Source organism: Mobula birostris, chromosome 11 (genome assembly GCF_030028105.1).
Source record: "Mobula birostris isolate sMobBir1 chromosome 11, sMobBir1.hap1, whole genome shotgun sequence".
Lineage (NCBI taxonomy): Eukaryota > Metazoa > Chordata > Chondrichthyes > Myliobatiformes > Myliobatidae > Mobula > Mobula birostris.
In genome coordinates, this window is record NC_092380.1 from 10,459,515 (window position 1) to 10,479,587 (window position 20,073).

A 20,073-nucleotide genomic window follows, 5' to 3' on the forward strand; every position below is an offset into this window, starting at 1 on the left:
AGAAAATTGAAGCACAAACTCTTTCTCCTTCCACAGATGCTGACTGACCTTCTGAGTATTTCTAACATTTTCTGTTTGGTTCTGGGCACCTAAGCACCATGTCTACAAATTACCGCTAGAGTTTAATGGATCCTTTAGCCACATGACAGGAGCTCAGATTTATAACACAGAATTTTGTTTTCCATTCCTTCCATGATGTTGCTCCTATGATCTCTTCCAGCCCTTCAATCCCACAAACACTCTGCACTCCTCCATTTCTGGCCTTTTGGTTAACTACTTTAATCCGACTGGCGGTAGCTTGGGCTGGTTTCATCCTTCTTTATCCCTCTCTTGCATCTCTTCAAAACATACCTCTTTGATTGAGCTTTTGATTATCTGTGCCAATGAGCCTACATAAATTTCCAGTGAAAATTAATGGACAATGAGGAATCGATCCTCCAAACCTACATCATTGCCCTCTAGAAGTTAGGGGCTTCCCCAAGTTGGAGCAAAGTTGGAGGTCAAATCTCCAGGAGGACCACAATCTTATCGCGGTTTGGAGGCTTGCTTGCCTCAATGCCCCAGAGAGCTATGTCGGCTGGAGTCACGGCTTCATGCTTTGGCTTTTGATAGAGTTACCCATGCCAAACAGGTTAAAGGGTAGAGGCCAGACCAAGAGTGGTCCACCGGTCCTCCAACACACACAAAATGCTGGAGGAACTCAGAAGGCCAGGCAGCATCTGTGGAAACGAGTAAACAGTCGACGTTTTGGCCTGAGACCCTTCGGCAGGACTGGTTTGTTGCTCGGACGTCCAGCGTCTGCAGAATTTCTCTTCTTTGTCACCGGTCCTCTAGGTTCGGGGGTTCAGCTCAGGGCTAACAACCCTGACTGGTAAAACAAAACTGTTACAGAAACAGCAATGAAGGATCCTTCTACATCTGTGTTTGATGGTATTCCTGATACTCCACCCAGAACTCGCATGACTGATGGTAGTGAAAACCGAGAGGAGGCTACTGACACGATGGAGGAATCTCTCAACACCGCCAGAGACGAAGGACCATTATTGCTGTGCAAGATGCCAGCAGCATAATGGGCAAAAGTAAGGATCAAGATCAGGAGTCAAAGTCAAAGTCACCAAAAGGAAATTTGGATTTCTTAAATTATTTCGTAGAATATTTGCTTATCTTCTTTTTGGAGTTCCCTCAATCTGTGAGTTTTGCAAAGCCATTTCAAAGGACAGTTAAGTGATAATTATTGCTATGGTCAGGAATCACATAGAGGCAGACCCAGTAAAAACAACAGCGTCTGCTTCCTTGAGGGACGTTAGTGAATAAACTGTTTCTTTTCAACCTCAATTCATGAGTTTCGTGATCATCTGCTGCAGATTTTCTTATTTCCATGTCTATTGAACTACATTTAAATTGTTGGATTTTGAACTCGAGGTGTTGGATCACTAGTTGGACCAAATCTTTCCCAGTCCTGGTGAAGGGAACCCGGACTCAAAACATGAACTGTTTCTCCTTCCACAGATGCTGACATTTTCAACATTTTCCGTTTATTCCGGGCACCCAAGCACCAGCTCTACAAATTACCGCGAGAGACGGTGAACCTTTTAGCCTCCAGACGTGCGACACGAGCTCAGATTTATAACACAGCATTTTGTATTCCATTCGTTTCACGGTGTTGCTCCTGCAATCTCCTCCAGCTCTCCAATCCCACAAACTCTGCATTAGCCACTTAAAAAAATTTAGATTTATGCTACCCACGTAAAGATTCTTTCTGCCAACTAATGAGTTTTTACAGCAATTGAGAAGTTTCATGGTCAGTTTTGCTGAGATTAGCTTTTTTTAAAATCCCAAATTAGTTTTAACCTACTAATGTTTTTGACTCTTAACTGCTTCCCTAGGTCAAGGGATGAACAATAAATGCTGGCATTCATAATAACATCCACACTCTTTGAAAGCTCCTGTGATGTTTTGCTTGGCTAGAAAGTGCCATGTTAGCAACAGTTGTTGGCGAATTTCTCTTCAACAGAATTCTGCCTACATCTCTGGTTAGGATTGGCTGAGAATGGGCTTGTGGTTCTAAACTTCTCCGCACTAAGCATGGGAAATATCCAATGCTTAGCTCCACATGGATCTAGTCAGGGCTCTGCATAAACAGTGAAAGAGCCTTAGGATTCTCTTGAGGTCTTCAAATATCCTTGTGATCCTCTTGAGGTCCCCAAATCTCCTTGAGATCTTTCTGAGGTCCCCAAATGCCCTTAGAGTCCTGATGAGGTCCCCAAACGTCCTTGAGGTTCTCTTGAGGTCCCCAAATCTCCTTGAGATCTTTCTGAGGTCCCCAAATGTCCTTAGAGTCCTGTTGAGGTCCCCAAACGTCCTTGAGATCCTCTTGAGGTTCCCAAATATTCTTGAGATCTTCCTGATGTAACTGTACCACAGATGCAGACACTGCAAATGCACGGTGATCCCCACCCTGGCCCTGAGTCTGCTTTTTTGAACATACTGCAGGATAGTTCAATGACTATCACCGAATCAATCATGCCGGCACACCCTTGCCGCAAGATGAGCTGTGATGTCGCTGCATTGATTTCCGTGTACTTGTCCAGAATCATTTTCGCTACAGTTTAACAACACCATGACCACTTTGATTGCTCTGCACTAAAAGGACTGGGTTCTTTTTTGTTTTGTTTTAATTGTGTTCTTTCTTGTAAAACTTGTGTATAATGTATATTTAATTAATGATTTTTTTCTTGTGAATGCTGCCTCCATGATGCTCTGATTCTGCCGCTAATTTATCCTTTCACCTGTGCAGACATGCTCTTGTGCATATGACAATAAACTTGACTTTGACTTTGAATTATATCTGTATGGTGACAACTCGGAGAACTGCTCAGAGAACCCCTTCGGAACGCCGTTCATCAATCCTGCAATACTCCTGTCCCAGATCACTAGGGATCTACTTAAAAATGTATCAGCAGCATCGCGGCCAGCGGAGGTGCCCTCCCTGGTTGAATAGCCCACTGTCCATTGATATACATAGGAGGACGCTTCAGCCCAGGAAGGAAGGGGACAAGTTAGGGAGAATGGAATTAAACAAGAGACTAGAAAGGGGATAAAAGACTGGCATCAAACATGACTAACAGTCCTTTCAATCTGGATTACTGTTACGAAGAACACTAGCCCAAATCAAGGCAAAACCAAACAGTACAAAGTCTCACCTGTAATAAAGAAGAAAGAGGAATGTTGTTTTATTCTTTCATAGGATGTAAACGTTGCTGACTCACAAAAGATTTGTTTTATTCCTTCCAACCTGCCCATGACTATTCCACTGAGAGTGAAGTTAAGGATCAATGATATTACTGTGCTATGCACGCCGTACTGTCGGGAAGCAGATTCCTCTCCCTGTAATGAACTGGGTGGATTATTATGACAATCCATGGCAACCATTACTGAGACTAACTTTATCTTATTGGATCTTTAAAATCGTTTCCTTAATTTAACAACCTCACTTTCACAGCCATGCTTAATTCAGTAATAAACTTCCACACCCTAACTTACTCATCGGGCACAAGATATAGAACATCACAGCACATTCCAGGCCCTTCAGCCCCTTAGCCCACGATGCTGTCCCAATGGCTTTCAGAATCAGGTTTAATATCACCGGCATGTGTTGTGAAATTCGTTGTCTCTGCAGCAGCAGCTCAATGCAGTACATACTAATAGAGAAAAAAAACTGTGAAGTACAGTAAGTATATATATTATATGGTTCAATTAAATAAATAGTGCAAAAATAGAAATAAAAAAGTAGTGAGGTAGTGTTCATGGGTTCAATGTCCATTCAGAAAACGGATGGCAGAGGGGAAGAAGCTGTTCCTGAAGCCATTCAAAGATCAATCTAACCCTTCCCTCCGACATATCCCTCCATTTTTCTCTCATCTGTGTGCTTATCTAAGAGTTTCTTAAATGTCCCTCGTATACGTGCTTCGACCACCACCCCTGACAAGGCGTCCCACACACCCACCTCTCTCTGGGTAAAGAAGTCTGACATTTGTTGACGCACCTTGAACGTAGACCACAAGAGAAGCTGCCTGAGATAATCTGCGGTGAATCCACTAACCCCGAGGGACACACACAGGGGTCGCAGGTCAAAGAGGGAGAAGGATGGCAGTGGCCCTTGAGTTGGTCTTCCACCCACCCCACCCAAAGGTGCCCCTGGGAGTGCAGCCATTTATTCTCTTAGATTCCAGCTACATTAGATTCAGGTAACGGTGTTGGATCTTAAGTATGGTACAGATAATGAGAACAACCTGCACTTGCATCACATTTTCTTCAACAGGTTATTGTTGAACAAAATGTAGCCAGATGAGGAGATACTGGGACAAGTGACCGTAAGCGTGAGCAGAGGGAAAGGAGAGAGTGAAGCACCTCAGGCCCCGAGCTGCTTTTAGGGTACTGCCGCTAGATGCAGAGAGGCTAAATTTGCGGGATTGCAGAGTTGGAGGATTGTAGGGCTGGACGTAGGGGCAGTGGAAGGTTGTTGCTTAATGAGAAGCCAGTGATGATCAAAGAGCTTGGGGTTAATAAGTGTGAAGACCCAAACTCAACGGTTAGGGAAAGCTTGTTCCCCTCTGCCATCAGATTTTTTGAACAATCTATGTATGAACGCGTGAACACTGCTTTGCTATACCTCTTTTGCACTATTCATTTAATTTTTGTAACTTGTAGTAATGTTTTTGTCTTGCATAGTACTGCTGCCACATAACAACAAATTTCACAACATACTTGCGTCCGTGACAATAAACCTTCTCGGACAGAATGTACGGAAGAGAATAAACGATCGACATTTCGGGCCAAGACTTTTCATCAGGGAGGGTCTCGGCCCGAAATGTTGATCCTTTATTCTCATCCATAGGTGCTGTCAGACCTGCTGAGTTCCTCCAGCATTCTGTATGTACTGCTCCGGATTTCCAGCATCCACAGAGTCTCTCGTGTTTATAATAAACCTGATTCTGATTCTGACTTGGGGGCGAGCTTGGGCTCAGGCTGCAGTTTGTTGGTTAGCCTCGTATATATGAGAAGTAGACGAGGGGGCCGGCTGGTAATGTGGAGAGGAGGCAAGGGAAACTGACTGGTAGGGTGTTGTAACTATATAATGCAGGGGGTAACAAAGGCACTGAGGAATGCTTCTGATGCCGATGAACAAAGATGGGTGTCATTGGGCCAACCAACGTTTTCAAAGTACAAGTTAAATGTATTATCAAAGTATATATGTATGTCACCATGTACAAGCCTGAGATTCATGTTCTTGCGGGCATACTTAATTAATCCATAATAGAATAATAACAAAAATAGAATCAATGAAATGCTGCACCAACTAGGGTGTTCCACCAGAGTGCAAAAAACAAACTGTGCAAAAACAAAAAGAAAGAAATAATAATAATAATAATTAAATAAGCAATAAATATCAAGAACAGGAGATGAAGAGTCCTTGAAAATGATTCCATAGGTTGTGGGAACATTTCAATGATGGAGCAAGTGAAGTTGAGTGAAGTTATACCCTTTGGTTCAAGGGCCTGATGGTTGAGGGGTAATAACTGTTCCTGAACCTGGTGTTGTGAGTCCTGAGGCTCCTGTATCTCCTTGCCGATGGCAGCAGCGAGAAGAGAGCACGACCAGTGTGGTGGGGTCCCCGATGATAGATGTTGCTTTTCTACGCCAATGCTCCGTGTAGATGTGCTCAGTGGTGGAGAGGGCTTTACTTGTGATGGACTGGGCCATATCCACTGCTTGTTGTAGGACTTTCCATTTCGGGGCATTGGTGTTTCCATACCAGGCTGCAATGCAACCAGTCAATATATTCTCTACTACGCAGCCATAGAAGTTAGTTAAAGTTTTAGATGTCATGTCGAATCTTCACAAACTCCTAAGGAAGTGCAGGAGCTGCCGTGCTTTCTTCATAATTGCACTTATGAACCGGGCCTGGCTTTGATTTAATTTAAAAACTTAAAAAACTGCAGATACTGGAAATCTAAACAAACAGCAAAATAAGCCAGAAAAGCTCAACAAGTCAGTCAGTGTCTACGGGAGAGAAACAGTCGATGTTTTTGGACTTTGACCTTCTCCGACCAGTTCTGACAAAGAGTTGCAGACCAGAGTTGTTGACTGTTTCTCTTTAATAGATATTGCCTGAGCTTTTCCAGAATTTTCTATTTTTATGTCTTAGTTCTAAATGATTCAATATTTTGCTTCCACTTTTCAAAGAGAAGGAAGATCAACCCATAGTGGGAATCCCAATTATAAAAGAACAAAAAAAGAGTTCAAGGGAAGTTATCCGGTAACTGAAAATTAGAAGCTGACTGTGTGTGAAATATTCCTGTCTCACACAGATCACATCTGACCTTCCCCATGCCTAGTACTGGCAAGGTGCTGCGATCAGTTCCAACTCCCATTCGGTTGTCCTTAACAAATGGGATCTCGGCATAAACCATGGAGTAAAAGTTCTCACAAGGTTAATTTTAAGTCTCCTTAACCCAGGGCTCTCTGATGCAGAATCCGAATTTCACCCCAAAAGAAAGAAATGGAGTGAAATAGAGTCACAGAGTCAAAGAGCGCCACAGCACAGAAGCTGAAGAAGGGTCTCAGCCCTGAAACGTCAACTGTTTATTCATCTCCATAGATGCTGCCTGACCTCCTGAGTTCCTCCAGCATTTTGTGTGTGTTGTTTTGGATTTCCAGCACCTGCAGAATCTTTTGTGTTTAACACAGAAAGAGGATCTTCGGCCCATCTAGTCCATGCCAAACTATTAATCTGCCTAGTCCCATCAATCTGCACCCAGACCATAGCCCTCCATATACCTCCCGTCCGTGTGTGTATCCAAAACTTTGGATAGAGTCTACCCCAAAATATAATCACAATAGAGTACCTATCCAAAATGGTGCTTTAAAAACCAGTTGTCCTCCAATTTTCCAAACACAAGAAAATCTGCAGACCAGGATCTTGAAAATGGGTTTCGGCCCGAACGTCGACTGTTTACTCTTTTTCCATAGATGCTGCCTGGCCTGCTGAGTTCCTCCAGCATTTTGTGTGTGTGTGTGTGTGTGTGTGTGTGTGTGTGTGTGTGTGTGTGTGTGTGTGTGTGTGTGTGTGTTTGTTGCTTTGTCCCCCAGTAGCTGGTTCTACTCCCCCCCCCTCACCACCCGCTTTTAAACACTGGTGCCCCAAACTTTAGAATTTGACCCTTAAAACTCCCATTCTCTCTCTCTCCCTCCCCATAGTCTACCTCAGAGGTAAAAGTGCAAGGAAAAAAGTCACAAATGTTAGAAAAACAGCAGGTCAGGTGGCATCTGTCAGTTTTAATGGAAGATAATTGAAGTATAAACCCTCTTTCCACAGTTGCTCTGTGGCTAGTGTTCCCCAGCCAAGCCTTCAATCATCTGTCCTATTGTCTGCCTCTCACACGATGAAAATTTTTGTGTCATTATATTAGAGAAGGAGATATATCGTTGTAAATGCTGACCGTAAGTCATTCATTTGAAGACTCATTAACTCAAACATACTCTTTAAATCCTTTGAGCTTCAATGCAAGATAGTTGCACATGATATTTCAACAGCCTACGGGCTAAATACAGTCTCTTAACATTGATCAGAGTTACTTGCAGATCTACCAAAGCCCTTGCTCTACAATCTCCTGTCATGTTTCTTCAGGTTGGAGATTAAGATTTTTTTTTTCGGATATCAACAAAGTTACGTAACATTAGGCAAGATAATGCTAATGTGAATAAAGGCCAACCTACCTTAAGGACGTCGTTCTTTCTGAAACTCAGCTCATCCTCTCCGGCCCCAGAGAACTCATACTTGGCGATCGCCTCCATTCAAGACACCCTCGGAGGAGACTCTCTGATCTCAGGCAAACCTAAAGACTCCAAACATTAAACGAGGAGGAGGGTCCTTTGACAGACCAGATCCCGGAGGGGCGGTTAGTACAGCAAGAGGGTCAGAGGGGAAGTGGTGTTGTGGGTGGGGTGGGGGGGGAGAGGAGGGACAGAGAAGGGGGGCAGCAAAAGAAACTACACAGGGGATCTCAATCTTGCCTCCACCGAAGGTTCCAGATGGTTTCTTTGCATACCTAAGCGCTCCCAAACCACAAGACAGCGGGTATAGATTGTAAGAGTAACGCGGCTGCAATTCGTCGAAAGATGATACAGAAAGAAAGAAAACTGTGTTCGATACCTTCCTGTGTTTCAGGAAAACCACAATCTAAATGCTGAGTTTCAGCGCAGGGGAGTCAAGTCGCAGCAATATTCGCTGGCCCCACAAACAAAGCACCAGCCTCCAAGCCTCTAATGTATAATCTAAGCCAAGGCAGAGTGGATATACAGTAGGGCAAGCTGTCCCTTGTTAATCAGCACACTTTCCGTCCACTGTCAAGAGCACTGATACTCGGAAATCTGCGTTCCTTCTCAAAGCCGGTTTTCTTTGTAGTAGAAGGCTGTGCTTTCAGTGCATTCTGTTTCCTGTCACATGCGACAATGCACACTGTGGTGTATCACTGATTGCAAGCGTGTGTGTGGGTGGACTGGGGAAGCTGGGGTCAGCGTCCTTGGATCCAGAGGAGGTTGCAAGGGGGGATCTGATGGAAGTAACTCTAATTATGCAGGGTAACGGCGGAATGAATGAAGAGAGGCTGCTGCCTTTGATAGAAGGGTCCAGAACCAGGGACATACAATCAGGATGAAAGGCAAAGTGGTTAGGGGCCTGGAATGAAATTACGGGGGTCGTGGTGGAACACTGCACCGACACAGCAATGGCACAACAGACCAGGTTTGATACTGACCTCTGGGTGAGTATGTGTGGAACTGCCCCCTAGTGGCCGTGAGGGACTCCTCATGTCACCTTGTTATGATCTGGCGCCTTATTGTCTACCTGCACTGCACTTTCTCGGCAACTGGTCAATGGTTCCATTTAATATCAGAGAATGTATACAATATACAACCTGACATTCTTGCTCTTCACAAACATCCACAAAACAGAAGAAAACCCCAAAGAATGAATGACAGAAAAACGTTAGAACCCCAAGTCTCCCCTCCCCCTCATATGCACAAGCAGCAGCAAAGCATCAACCCTCTCCCTCCCCCTTCCTCCCCACTCTCTCTCTCCCTCTCTATCTATCTCTCTCTCTCTCTCTCTCTCTCTATATATATATATATAGAGAGAGAGAGAGAGAGAGAGAGAGATAGAGAGTGAGTAAGGTATTACTCCTTCCACAGTGAAAAGGACCAACGGCTCACTGCTACGATGTTACAGTCTGCAGCATTGCTTTACTTCAAGTTCTTCCAACTCAAGAATCAGCAGCAAACACTGTCTCATGAGAGAGAGAGTGAAAGGGAAAGAGAGAGTTCATTGGTTGTGGGAACATCTCAATGGACGGGCCATTGAGTGAATTATCTATCCCCTTTTGTTCAAGAGTCTGATGATTGTGGGGTAGTCATCATAGTCTTCTAAAGATGCAGATCTGAAAGAGATCTTTTCATGGAAGAAGGTACAGGAGCCTCAGGACTCACACCACCAGGTTCAGGAACAGTTATTACCCCTCAACCAACACTCAACTTCACTTGCCCCAACAGTGTTCCCACAATCTAGGGACTCACTTTCAATGACTCATCATCTCATGTTCTCAATATTTATTGCTTATTTAATTATTATTTTTATTATTAGTAGTATTATTTCTTTAGTATTTGCACAGTTTGCTGTTTTTTGCATTGGTTGAACACCTAAATTGGTGCAGCCTTTCATTGATGCTATTATGGTTATTATTCTATTTGGATTTATTGAGTATGCCCACAAAAATGAATCTTGGGGTTGTATATGGTGATATATATGTAGTTTGATAATAAATTTACTTTGAACTTTTTTCTCACCATCCTTGCTGATCATTAAGCATCTATCTACACTAATTGTACACGAAATCCGTTTTCTTACATTCTCCCCACACTGCCATCAATTGTCCCATCAGACCTTAACCACTTCCCCATCAAGTAGGAGAATATAACAGCAGCTAATTTACCTACCTCTTTCGGACATGACAGGAAATAAGGGCACAGCCCTCAGCCCCCGCCCCCACCCATAGGAAACCCGCACCATCGCAGAGAAAGCCATTCAGGCCATGCTATCTAAAACTTCGGCATGACATTTAAAACTTTAACAAACTTCTATAAACGTGTCGTGGAGTGTATATTGACTGCCTGTATCACAGCCTGCTATGGAAACATCAATGCCTTTGAATGGAAAATCCTGCAAAAGGTAGTGGATTCAACCAGTACATCACAGGTAAAGCCCTCACAAACACTGAGCACATCTACATGAAATAGACAATAGACAATAGGTGTAGGAGTAGACCATTCAGCCCTTCGAGCCAGCATCACCATTCACTGTGATCATGGCTGATCATCCACAATCAGTATACTTTTCCTGCCTTCTCCCCATCTCCCTTCACTCCGCTATCTTTAAGAGCTCTATCTAACTCTTTCTTGATGTAAATGCTGTCGGAGGAAAGCGGCATCCATTATCAGAGATCCCCCACCAACCAGGCCATGCTCTTTTCTCATTGCTGCCATCAAGTAGAAGATACAAGAGCTTCAGGACTCATACTGGCAGGTTCAAGAACAATTACTAGCCCTCAATAATCATGCTCTTGAAAAAAAGGGGATAACTACAGTGACTTGCCCCATCTTTGAAATGCTCCCACAACCAATGATCTCACTTTTAAGGGCTCTTTATCTCATGTTCTCATTATTTATTGCTACTTATTTATGTTTGCATTTACACAGTTGTTGTCTTCTGCACTTTGGTTGATCTTTAATTGATCCTGTTATAGTTATTTATCTATAGATTTGCCCACAGGAAAATGAATCTCAAAGTTGTATATGGTGACATATGTATATGGGGTATATGTACTTTGAACTTTGAACTTTGACAGGAGGTACAGAAGCCATAGTACCCACATCACCAGGTTCAAGAACAGCTTTCCTTTAACCATTCATTCTTGAAGCAACCTGCAGAACCCTAATCACTATGTCAGTATAGGAACACTATGCACTAAAATGGACTTGTAGTTTTTCATTCTAATTGTTCAAATTCAACTTCATTGTCATCTGACTGTACATGTATGCAACCAAAGGAAACATCATTCCTCTGGAACATGAGGCACCCATTTATCACACACTGAGTTCTTTCTTGTCAAATGTGTCTATCATTTATGTTTAGTTCAGGCTTTTGTTTTGCAAATGCTCCTTATTTGTTTCTATCTGCTTGTGATGTTGCTGCAAGTAATTTTTTCATTGCACCTGTGCACACGTACAAATTCAACTTTGGCATAGAGAGTACGAGAGATTCGGATTGAACGCACAGCTGTGAGGCAGCAGCTCTACTGACTGCCATTATGAAAACCTTTAAAAGTTCTCCATGTGTTCCTTCAAAACCAACAGAATTGCATGGGAATGTAAAGTTCTTGCCCAATGTATAATTTGGTCCAAATTCATTGTTGGCCAGCTAGAGTTCTGGCATGATGCAAAAGTGACACGAATTAGTTTGATGGAATGATTGCTTATCCCAATGATTATCTCATTCTTTTTCTGCCCTACTGGAGTGTTAGAGTTCCCAACGTCCCCATTCCGATGTCTTTCTTGTAACTGAAGGCATCTTCAAGCCTAATTAACCAGATTTGTTTGACTGAAATGTCAATCAGCTCATTACAGCCACTGATTGGATAACATAACTGTCAACTGGAATGTGTTGCGCCTGATCTTCATTTCTATTGAACAAGTACTCATTAGAAAGATAGAGGGCTATGCGCTAGGGAGACTCTAGGCAGTTTCTAGAGTAGGATACATGGTCAGCATAACATTGTGGGCCGAAGGGCCTGCAATGTGCTGTAGATTTCTCTGTTCTATGTAGAACCCCGCCCACTTTACCGTGTTCTCCTCGCACCATAGGAACACTTCTGTCAATGGAACGATTGGCCTCTCTGGCTGTCAATAGAACTAAGACCCTGCTGTTTATTGGTAATGGTGAATGTCACTCAAGAATGGGCGCACCAGCGGCTCTACTATTGGGCCGTAAGGTTTTAGGTCCTCCCCCCAGAGTCTCGGGGACGGTCCGGTGGTGGGCGGGACTTTGATTGGCAGTCAGGCTGGGGATCGAGCGGGAAGGTGGTGAGTGGATAACGGGTCGTGGGCCTGAGACTCACTGCCGGTAAATTTAAAAAAAGAAGCCGGCCGGGTTGGGATCTGTCACTGTCGATGCCATAGCAAATATAGAATAGCGGCTCTCCGGCTGTAGGCCCCCAACCATCGCCTCGGGTTTTCCTGTTGATGTTGGCTGCCCGGAGGTAGAAGGAAGGGCGGCGACCACCTGAAATCCAGGCCGTTGTTTCCGTCCGTTCATTCCACCGTCTGGTATTTACGTACTGCGCAGGAAACCACATTTCAATTGAATGTGCTCTTGATATTGAGATTCTGGGGACATTAAGGGGGGTTATAGGAGATAAAAGATAGCAAGAGGAGAGGGGGGGGGATTAATCATTTAAAGCCCCTTATAAATGTGTCACTGATCCTATTTGGAGAGAGGAGCCCCTGAGGCCCGGGCCGTGAACATTATTATGTCCTTAAGATGCTGCGGATTGGAGAGTTGCCCTGTTTAGTAAGAAGCCACTGGTTTCTGCCGTGCTTGACCTGGTCCTGGGTTTGAGTGATGGCCAACGGGTTCCCACAGCCCTGCAGTTTGTTTCAGACAGGTCCAGAATCTGATCTAAGACTAGGCAATTTGACCCGTGCACTTGAAACGAAAAGGGGTGATGAATAAGGCATAGATCCAGTGTTCCCCACAGCTGACAGTGATGCTCCAAAGGCTGTACTGAGTATCACCCGGAGGTGTGAAGGAGAGCTGCCCACTTTAGGTGCACACGGAGCTAATAGGTTCACCTAAGAGAATATGAGGAAACTGAGAGCAATGTAACGAGCGAGCCACATCATTAATAATCTTTAGATTGTTATCTGAGCCGTGCTTGAATTGGCACAGGGATGAAGATAATGCGTGGGGGGTGGTGAAATGAGTTTGGTGCATGGGGAAAGAGTCAATCAGCCTTAAGAAGGAGGAGGTTATTTGGTTCCTTGAATCTACTGTGCAAGTTAATATGATCATGACTGATTTTTACCTTGTACTCAACTCCACTTTTCTGCCTTTTTTCTATAAGATGAGATTTACCAGTGACCCAACAAACTTATACATGAATATTCTCAGTGTCCACTACCCGCTGAGATAGTGAGTTCCAAAGGTTTCTGTGTGTGTCTCTCTCTGAATGGAAAGAAAAAGCTTTTTTTTTTAAAGAGGCTGACCGCTTATATCAGTGGTTACAGGAAGAAGGAAGGAGAACCTGGTTGAGGGGGAAAATAAGTCAGCTGTGATTGAATGGCAGAACAGACTTGATTGGCTGAATGGCCTAATCTGCTCCTGTGCCTTATGTTGAAGAATTATTTTATCAGAACTGATGTCATAGAGTGATAGAGAAATGCAGCCTGGTCTGCCTAGTCCCATCTATCTGCACCCTGACTTTATCCTTCCATACCCCTTCCTTCTATGTACCTATTCTAACTTCTCTATCAGTGACAATTGAAACCACATCTACCACTTCTGCTGACAGCTCACTCTTCATTTGCACCACCCTCTGAGTAAGGTCGTTCCCCTTAAATATTTCACCTTTCACCCTCAGCCTATGACAACGTTTATTCAAGTTCATACCTTCTAATTTGGGCGGCATCCTGGTGAATCTCTTCTGTACCCTCTTCAAAGCCCCCATATCCTCCTTGTAACAGGTGAGCAGAGCTACATAAAAGAGATGCCAGCATCCGTCAGCTGACCGCAGTGTAATCCCCAGCTGGAAAGTTAAAGGGCTTGAACAGGACAGGAACGTTTTGTGAAAGGTGAGCTGCAGAAAAGGCTGAGTTAATCCCTGGTTTATATCATCATAATGCAGGAGGGATTCTGAGTTGTCAGTATTGAATTATAATGGCACGGGGAAATCTGACCTGTCCAGTCTGGGTCTGTTCCCTTCAGAGCAGGAGATCCCAATCTAGGGTTCAGGGACTGCTCGGTTAATGATAGCGAGTCCACGGTATAAAAAAGGTTGGGAAGCCATGCTTTAGAGCAGGGTTTCTCAACCGGGGTTCTGCAAGAGGTCGAGATTAAAAAAAAATAACATTTTTGAACTCCGTGCAGCGCACGACGCTAGCGCTCACAGTGGTGGGCGGTGACCAAGCAGCCCTGTTAGCAATCTCGTTAGAGGTTTCCCTGCCCTGTTTGGCAGTGCACAGTAGGACGGTGTTTATTCGCTTGAGTCCGTTCACAGTTTTTGACGCAAGATAGGGGAGGCCATTGATAATTGGTGAGCGCTGCGTTGCAGGAAGGGGAGGACAGTAGGCTGATAATTGGTGAGTGCTGTATTGCACAGAGGGGAGGATGGTAGGCTGATGAGTGTAAAATGTGTTTCCTGAGCATTGAATAGACGCGCCCAACTTGGGCTGTGATATCAGCGTCTCCCTCCTGAATTACCTCCCCCAGCTTCCCCTTACATGCCCTCAACTGACTTACGGGGAGTGAACAAACTTGACAGAAAATTGGAGGGAAATTTTCATTCTAAAGAAGGAATTTTTACACATCATGACTCAGCTACTGGCCTGCCACTTTGCTGTTGTAAACATTGCAAAAGGTGGATTGTGTGGGTTAGAAGTGAATTGTAGTGTGAAGCTTTTGTATTTTTTGCAGTTTTCTTATTTAGTTATTTATTATACCGTTCTTTTTTATATTTTATTAAACCCTGTGTTTTACAGACATGTCTGACAGTACAATCGTCTGAGTCATTTCACTGCACTGGTGCAACAACAGGTACACAAAAAGTCTGTCTTTACAATGAAAGCGACTTATCGATGGGCTTTAGGTGGACTGGTGATCCAAATTGTCCTATTCCATTATACCTGGTCTGTGGCAAACAACTTAGAAAATACAGCAATGGTTTCAGCAAAATAGAAGAGACACTTAACTATAAATCACAGCCAAATGGCACACAAAATTGCTGATTATAATTGACAGCTATTAGAATCTCAAAATAACAGAGTAAAGCTTTTGTTACTAAAGTCACAGTTAGTAAAAGGACTCAGGAAGCAAGTTATTTAGTAGCAGAACTTATTACCCAGAAAAGAACCTCATAATGCCAGCATGTAAAATTATAATGGGTAAAATGCTAGGACAAGATGTAGCACTCTCAAACAGCATGATAAGTTGACGGATTGATGACATGTCACATGATGCTGAAGAGGTTTTGTGTGGTAAACTGAAAAACAACAGCTTCTCTATCCTGGTTGATGAGTCAACAGATTTCACAATAAGTATCATGTTGTAGCATTTGTAAGGCTTGTAAATGATGGCAAAATTCGAGAAAACTTTTTCTGTTGCAAAGAGCTGCCCGAAACAAGCAAAGGCCAAGATTTATTTAATGTTTCGTCTTCATATGTGGAAACAAAAAAGTCTTATCTTGGAGGAACTGTGTTGCTTTGGCTTATACTATTTAGTAACTTTACTTTTCAACATTATCAATAAATGTTCATGTTGTAAATAGCATTAATTAAAATCAATTTACAACCTTTATTTAAATTAAATCTACCAATCCTACCTTTAGAAAAATTAACTCCCATTTTGGCTTAAGTTTGTTATTTAAGTTTTGTTATTTAACAAAAATTTATTGTTTGCCTAATGATTTTTTTAAATTTATGAAAGGGAAAGGAGATTAATTTCAAGATAAACTAAACTTAAATACTTGTATTTTTCAAGAAAGGTTGACTAAAAATTCATTCTGTAATCAACAGAGCATTAACAATTATTTTTGGATTATTACATCTCCTATTTACTGATCACACTCACATACTGTAACCTGTAGATGTAATAATTTTTACGCAGGGGTTCCCTGAGACTTGAAAATTATTTCAAGGGTTCCTTCAGGGCAAAATGGTTGAGAAAGGCTGCTTTAGAGTATTCCCATCAGGCCCATTTTCCTGTATTATTATTCCAAATTTCTGCATGTTAATTTCCTCCTAGTATGAAAATTGTTTTCTCCGTCTTCATTGGCACCAAGTGCCAGATCTTCACCATTGTGTCCAAAAACAGATCTCTCGATGCCCTGCCCATATCTTTTCCCTGTCAATCTTTTTCCCCAATGGGAACACTTCCATCTTCTGTGGTCAAACTCTGTTGCTGAAATCCTCCATCCTCTGTTCCAGTAAAGAGGTTCCTGATCTAGGTTCGGATTTATTTATCACATATACATTTCAAAGATCTACAGTGAAATGCGTCGCTTGCGTTAACAACCAGCACACTCAAGGATGTGCCGGGGGCAGCCCGCAAGTATTGCTATACATTCTGGCGCTGATAAAGCATTTGGAGTTATTTCCCAAAATGTCAACTGTCCCCTTGACTTCACAGATGATGTTTGACCCATTAAGCTCTTCCAGTTATTTTTTTGTTCACACCATTCCAGTAAATCTTTTTTGCACTCATCTCCAAGGCCAACACAGCCATCCTAAAATGGCCAGAACCATTCATGGTACTCCACTTTCGGAACCAGGTAAATTTATGATGCAGCAAGAGGTTCATGACAGTCCAAAATAGCTACTCAGCCTAATCTATATAAGATTGGTAACCCAGTAGGTACTCAACCAAGTGCTCTTTAAAATATGTTAAGAGTTTTTGCCTGTCCAGCCTTTCAGGTGAGTTCCAAACCAATACCGGCCTCTGTGTGAAAAACAAAATTGTCATCTCACTTCCAGTCGTGCCTATTATGTTATATTTCTGTCCTATGGATTTTAACCTTTTTTTGAGGGGAAAGAGGTTTTTTCTATTTATTCTGTCTGACTTCATCATAACTTTATACATAATTCATAACTCCCTTCAGCCACACCTTTGCAAGGTAAACAATCTTGGTATACCTAATCTTTCCTTATTGCAAAAAAGTTTACAGTTGTAGCACCATCGTCATAAATTTCCCATGCACCCTCCACTGATTTATCCTTTTCTTGTGCCTTAGCTAGTACTTTAACATTCTGAATGTCTTGTTAGCCACCTTATCAAGCCATCATTTCTCCTTAAAGGATCTGTTGAATGCAGTCTGTTCCTCCATAACACTCAATACCCATGTATTCCCTAGCCTTTTTGCATCTCCCAAATCATTACCTCACACTTCTATGGAGTAAATTCCATTTGCTTTTCTGCACAATTAATCCACCCATCAATATTCTTCTGCAGTGTAAACCTTTCCTCTAACACTTTCTTAAGTCTATGTTTAAATCATTCAGACCAAGGGCTTGGTACTGAACCTGTGCTAACTGCTTTCCAGTCACAAAACACCTGTCATGCATTACTCTTTGCTTCATGTGGCAGAACAAATTTAGAATCTGATTTGGCACTTTCTTGGATCCCACGGGCTAACTTTTTTGATCAGTCTGACGTAATATCTTGTCAGAAACCTTGCTAAAATTCAGTGAGACTACATCAATAACATTGCTCTCAAATTCTCCTTGTTACTTTTTCAAAATCACATAGTCAATTTCCTTTCATTTGGCCCTTGATTAATCTATACCATTGCAAATTCATGGTTTGCAAGCCCTGAGAATTTATTCCAATAATTTACCCGTTGCCAAAGTTAAAATAGTTTATAGCTCTTTCGTGTACCAGTGACTCAGGTTCAATTCCCACCACTGTCTGTAGGGAGTTTGTACGTTCTCCTGGTGGTCACGTGTGTTTCCTCTGGGTGTTCTGGTTTCCTCCCACAGTCCAAAGTCATAGCGGTTGATAGGTTAATTGGTCATTGTAAATTGTCCTGTGATTAGGCTAGGACTAAGTCAGAAATTGATGGGTAGTGCAGCTCAAAGTGCCAGAAGATCCTGTTTCACATATCTCAATAAATAAAATACTCTGTTTAACATCCTCCTCCTTTTCTAAACAGTGGCACAAGGTTCATAGTTCTCCAGTTTTCTGATGCCAAGAAGGATTGAAAACAATCAGCCAAGCTTCTCAATATTCCTCCCATACTTCTTTAAACATCCTCTGACCCATGAGATCTATCTATTTTTATAATCTTATCCCACTTAATATTTCACTCCTAATCACAGCATTGGCCTCCTTCCTCTGCCAAGCAGAATATTTATTTAAAACAGGTAGAGTGGACAGTCAGTGCTCCCAAGGTAGTAATGGCCAATACCAGAGGAATTCTGTTTAACGTGATTGGAGGAAAGTGTGGGGGGGGGGGGCTTGTCAGAGATGAGATTTTTACAGTGGTGCATGCATGGAATGCCCTACCAGGGGTGGTGGTAGAGGCAAATACATTAGGTACATTTAAGAGATTCTTAGCCCAGCAAATGGATGAAATGAAAATGGAGAGGTATGTGGCCGGGAAGAGTTAGATTGATCTTGCTGTAGGTTTAAAGGTCAGCACAATATCATGGGCCGAAGGGCCTGTACCATTCTATGTCCTGTGGTTAACATTACTCATTTCTTCACCTTCACATGCAGGTTAACGTTTCGGTCCACAACAGGCCCAACATTTACCTGTGCTTTACTTCATTATTCTTATAGAAGAACATTTTTGTCATTATATCTGTTGTATTTTTGCTTCTTGAATCTTTATTGTTCTTCTCTTGTAAGGATTTTTAAAATTTCCCAACCTTGTTGCTCCACATAATGTATGTTTTATTAAGATCAGGCTGAAGGCTGATATATACTTCTGCGTTAAATCAATGCCGTAACCTACGCAAGTGACCGACGCATGTTGTGAGCATTTATACTTGTGTGTTGGTGTGTCTGCATCGCTCTGCAATTCGCGCACGTCGCGCATGCGCACACACCTGCCCGTGCAAGGCTTCATGGTCATGGTAGTCTTTCTTGGGGTAAACAAGTCTAAAACGAGCATCTTTTTTCGTAAAAACGAAATGTGTCCTCCGTAATTTTGGAGGTCTGTAAAGCTTTATGGAAAGCATTGCAGCCAGAGTTCCTTCCCTGCCCTTCAGTCGCCCAATGGGAAGCTATTGCAGCGTAGGATGAAATGTGATGCTACCAGGTGGACCAATCACAGCTGTCGCGGTCTGCGTTGCCGCAACACATAGTTACATTTTGGGAGAGGTGCGCATCAGGCTACGGCGTAGGGATCCATGTAGGCTCTGCATAGGGTTCGCGGCTACACCGTACCTACGGTGTCGATTTGATGCACAAGTATAAATCAGCCTTGAGGGCCGGCACACTCCTGCACCCTTGTGCAAAAGGCTGCTCTACTGTTGTCCCAAGATCTGCTGTTGCATAGCAGGCCACTTTGTTGTCTTTGCCACTTCGGCCAAAACTGGTGGACTTGGTTACCCAGTGAGGGGAAATGTGCCAGCGATACATTCAGATCCCGTGTGGCACTTGGTGAAGGTTTGGAAGCATCATAGGAATTCAAACAATCAGTGAGTGTGTGATTGAGTTCAGGTGAGCAAAGGTGTGGGTTTCATTACTTGATAGTGATGAGTAAAAGGAATGAACAGGTTACCTCTATACTGCTTGGTGTTGGATTAACTATCACCAGTAAATTAATGGTTGGACTACTGTGGCTCAATGCAGGGAAACTGCAGGTAATTCTATATTGGTAATGTCCAGAAACAAAATGTAGATGAGTTATCCATTTGGTGGAGTTGGTTGATTGCAGAACAATTATTGAATCAGAATCAGGTTTAACATCCAACACACATCAAAGTTGCTGGTGAACGCAGCAGGCCAGGCAGCATCTCTAGGAAGAGGTACAGTTGACATTTCAGGCCGAGACCCTTCGTCAGGGCTAACTGAAGGAAGAGCTAGTAAGAGATTTGAAAGTGGGAGGGGGAGGGGGAGATCCAAAATGATAGGAGAAGACAGGAGAGGGAGGGATGGAGCCAAGAGCTAGACAGGTGATTGGCAAAAGGGATACGAGAGGATCATGGGACAGGAGGTCTGGGAAGAAAGAGAAGTGGGGTATAGTC

The 20,073-nt window shown here is 43.0% G+C and overlaps 2 protein-coding genes across 11 annotated transcripts in view; one reads left to right on the forward strand and one right to left on the reverse strand.

The window, feature by feature from the left end:
• Nucleotides 1–8,457, reverse strand: part of LOC140204801 (GRB2-related adapter protein 2-like) — an 86,655-nt gene extending 78,198 nt beyond the window's left edge. The window contains exon 1 of the mRNA XM_072271609.1: nt 7,780–8,457. Coding sequence (XP_072127710.1) covers nt 7,780–7,857 — 78 coding nt within the window. The 5' untranslated portion in view covers nt 7,858–8,457. The remainder of the gene's footprint in view (nt 1–7,779) is intronic.
• Nucleotides 8,458–12,172: 3,715 nt separating this feature from the next.
• LOC140204804 (epsin-2-like) overlaps nt 12,173–20,073 on the forward strand; it is a 64,656-nt gene continuing 56,755 nt past the window's right edge. For 2 of the 10 annotated variants that reach the window (XM_072271621.1, XM_072271611.1), the window contains exons 1-3: nt 12,181–12,235; nt 13,752–13,962; nt 14,869–14,923. The gene's annotated coding sequence lies outside the window, so the exon portion shown is untranslated. Of the gene's footprint in view, nt 12,236–13,042; nt 13,963–14,173; nt 14,470–14,868; nt 14,924–20,073 lie in introns of those variants that run through there. The other 8 variants (XM_072271613.1, XM_072271614.1, XM_072271616.1 and 5 more) reach the window with 8 other exon arrangements.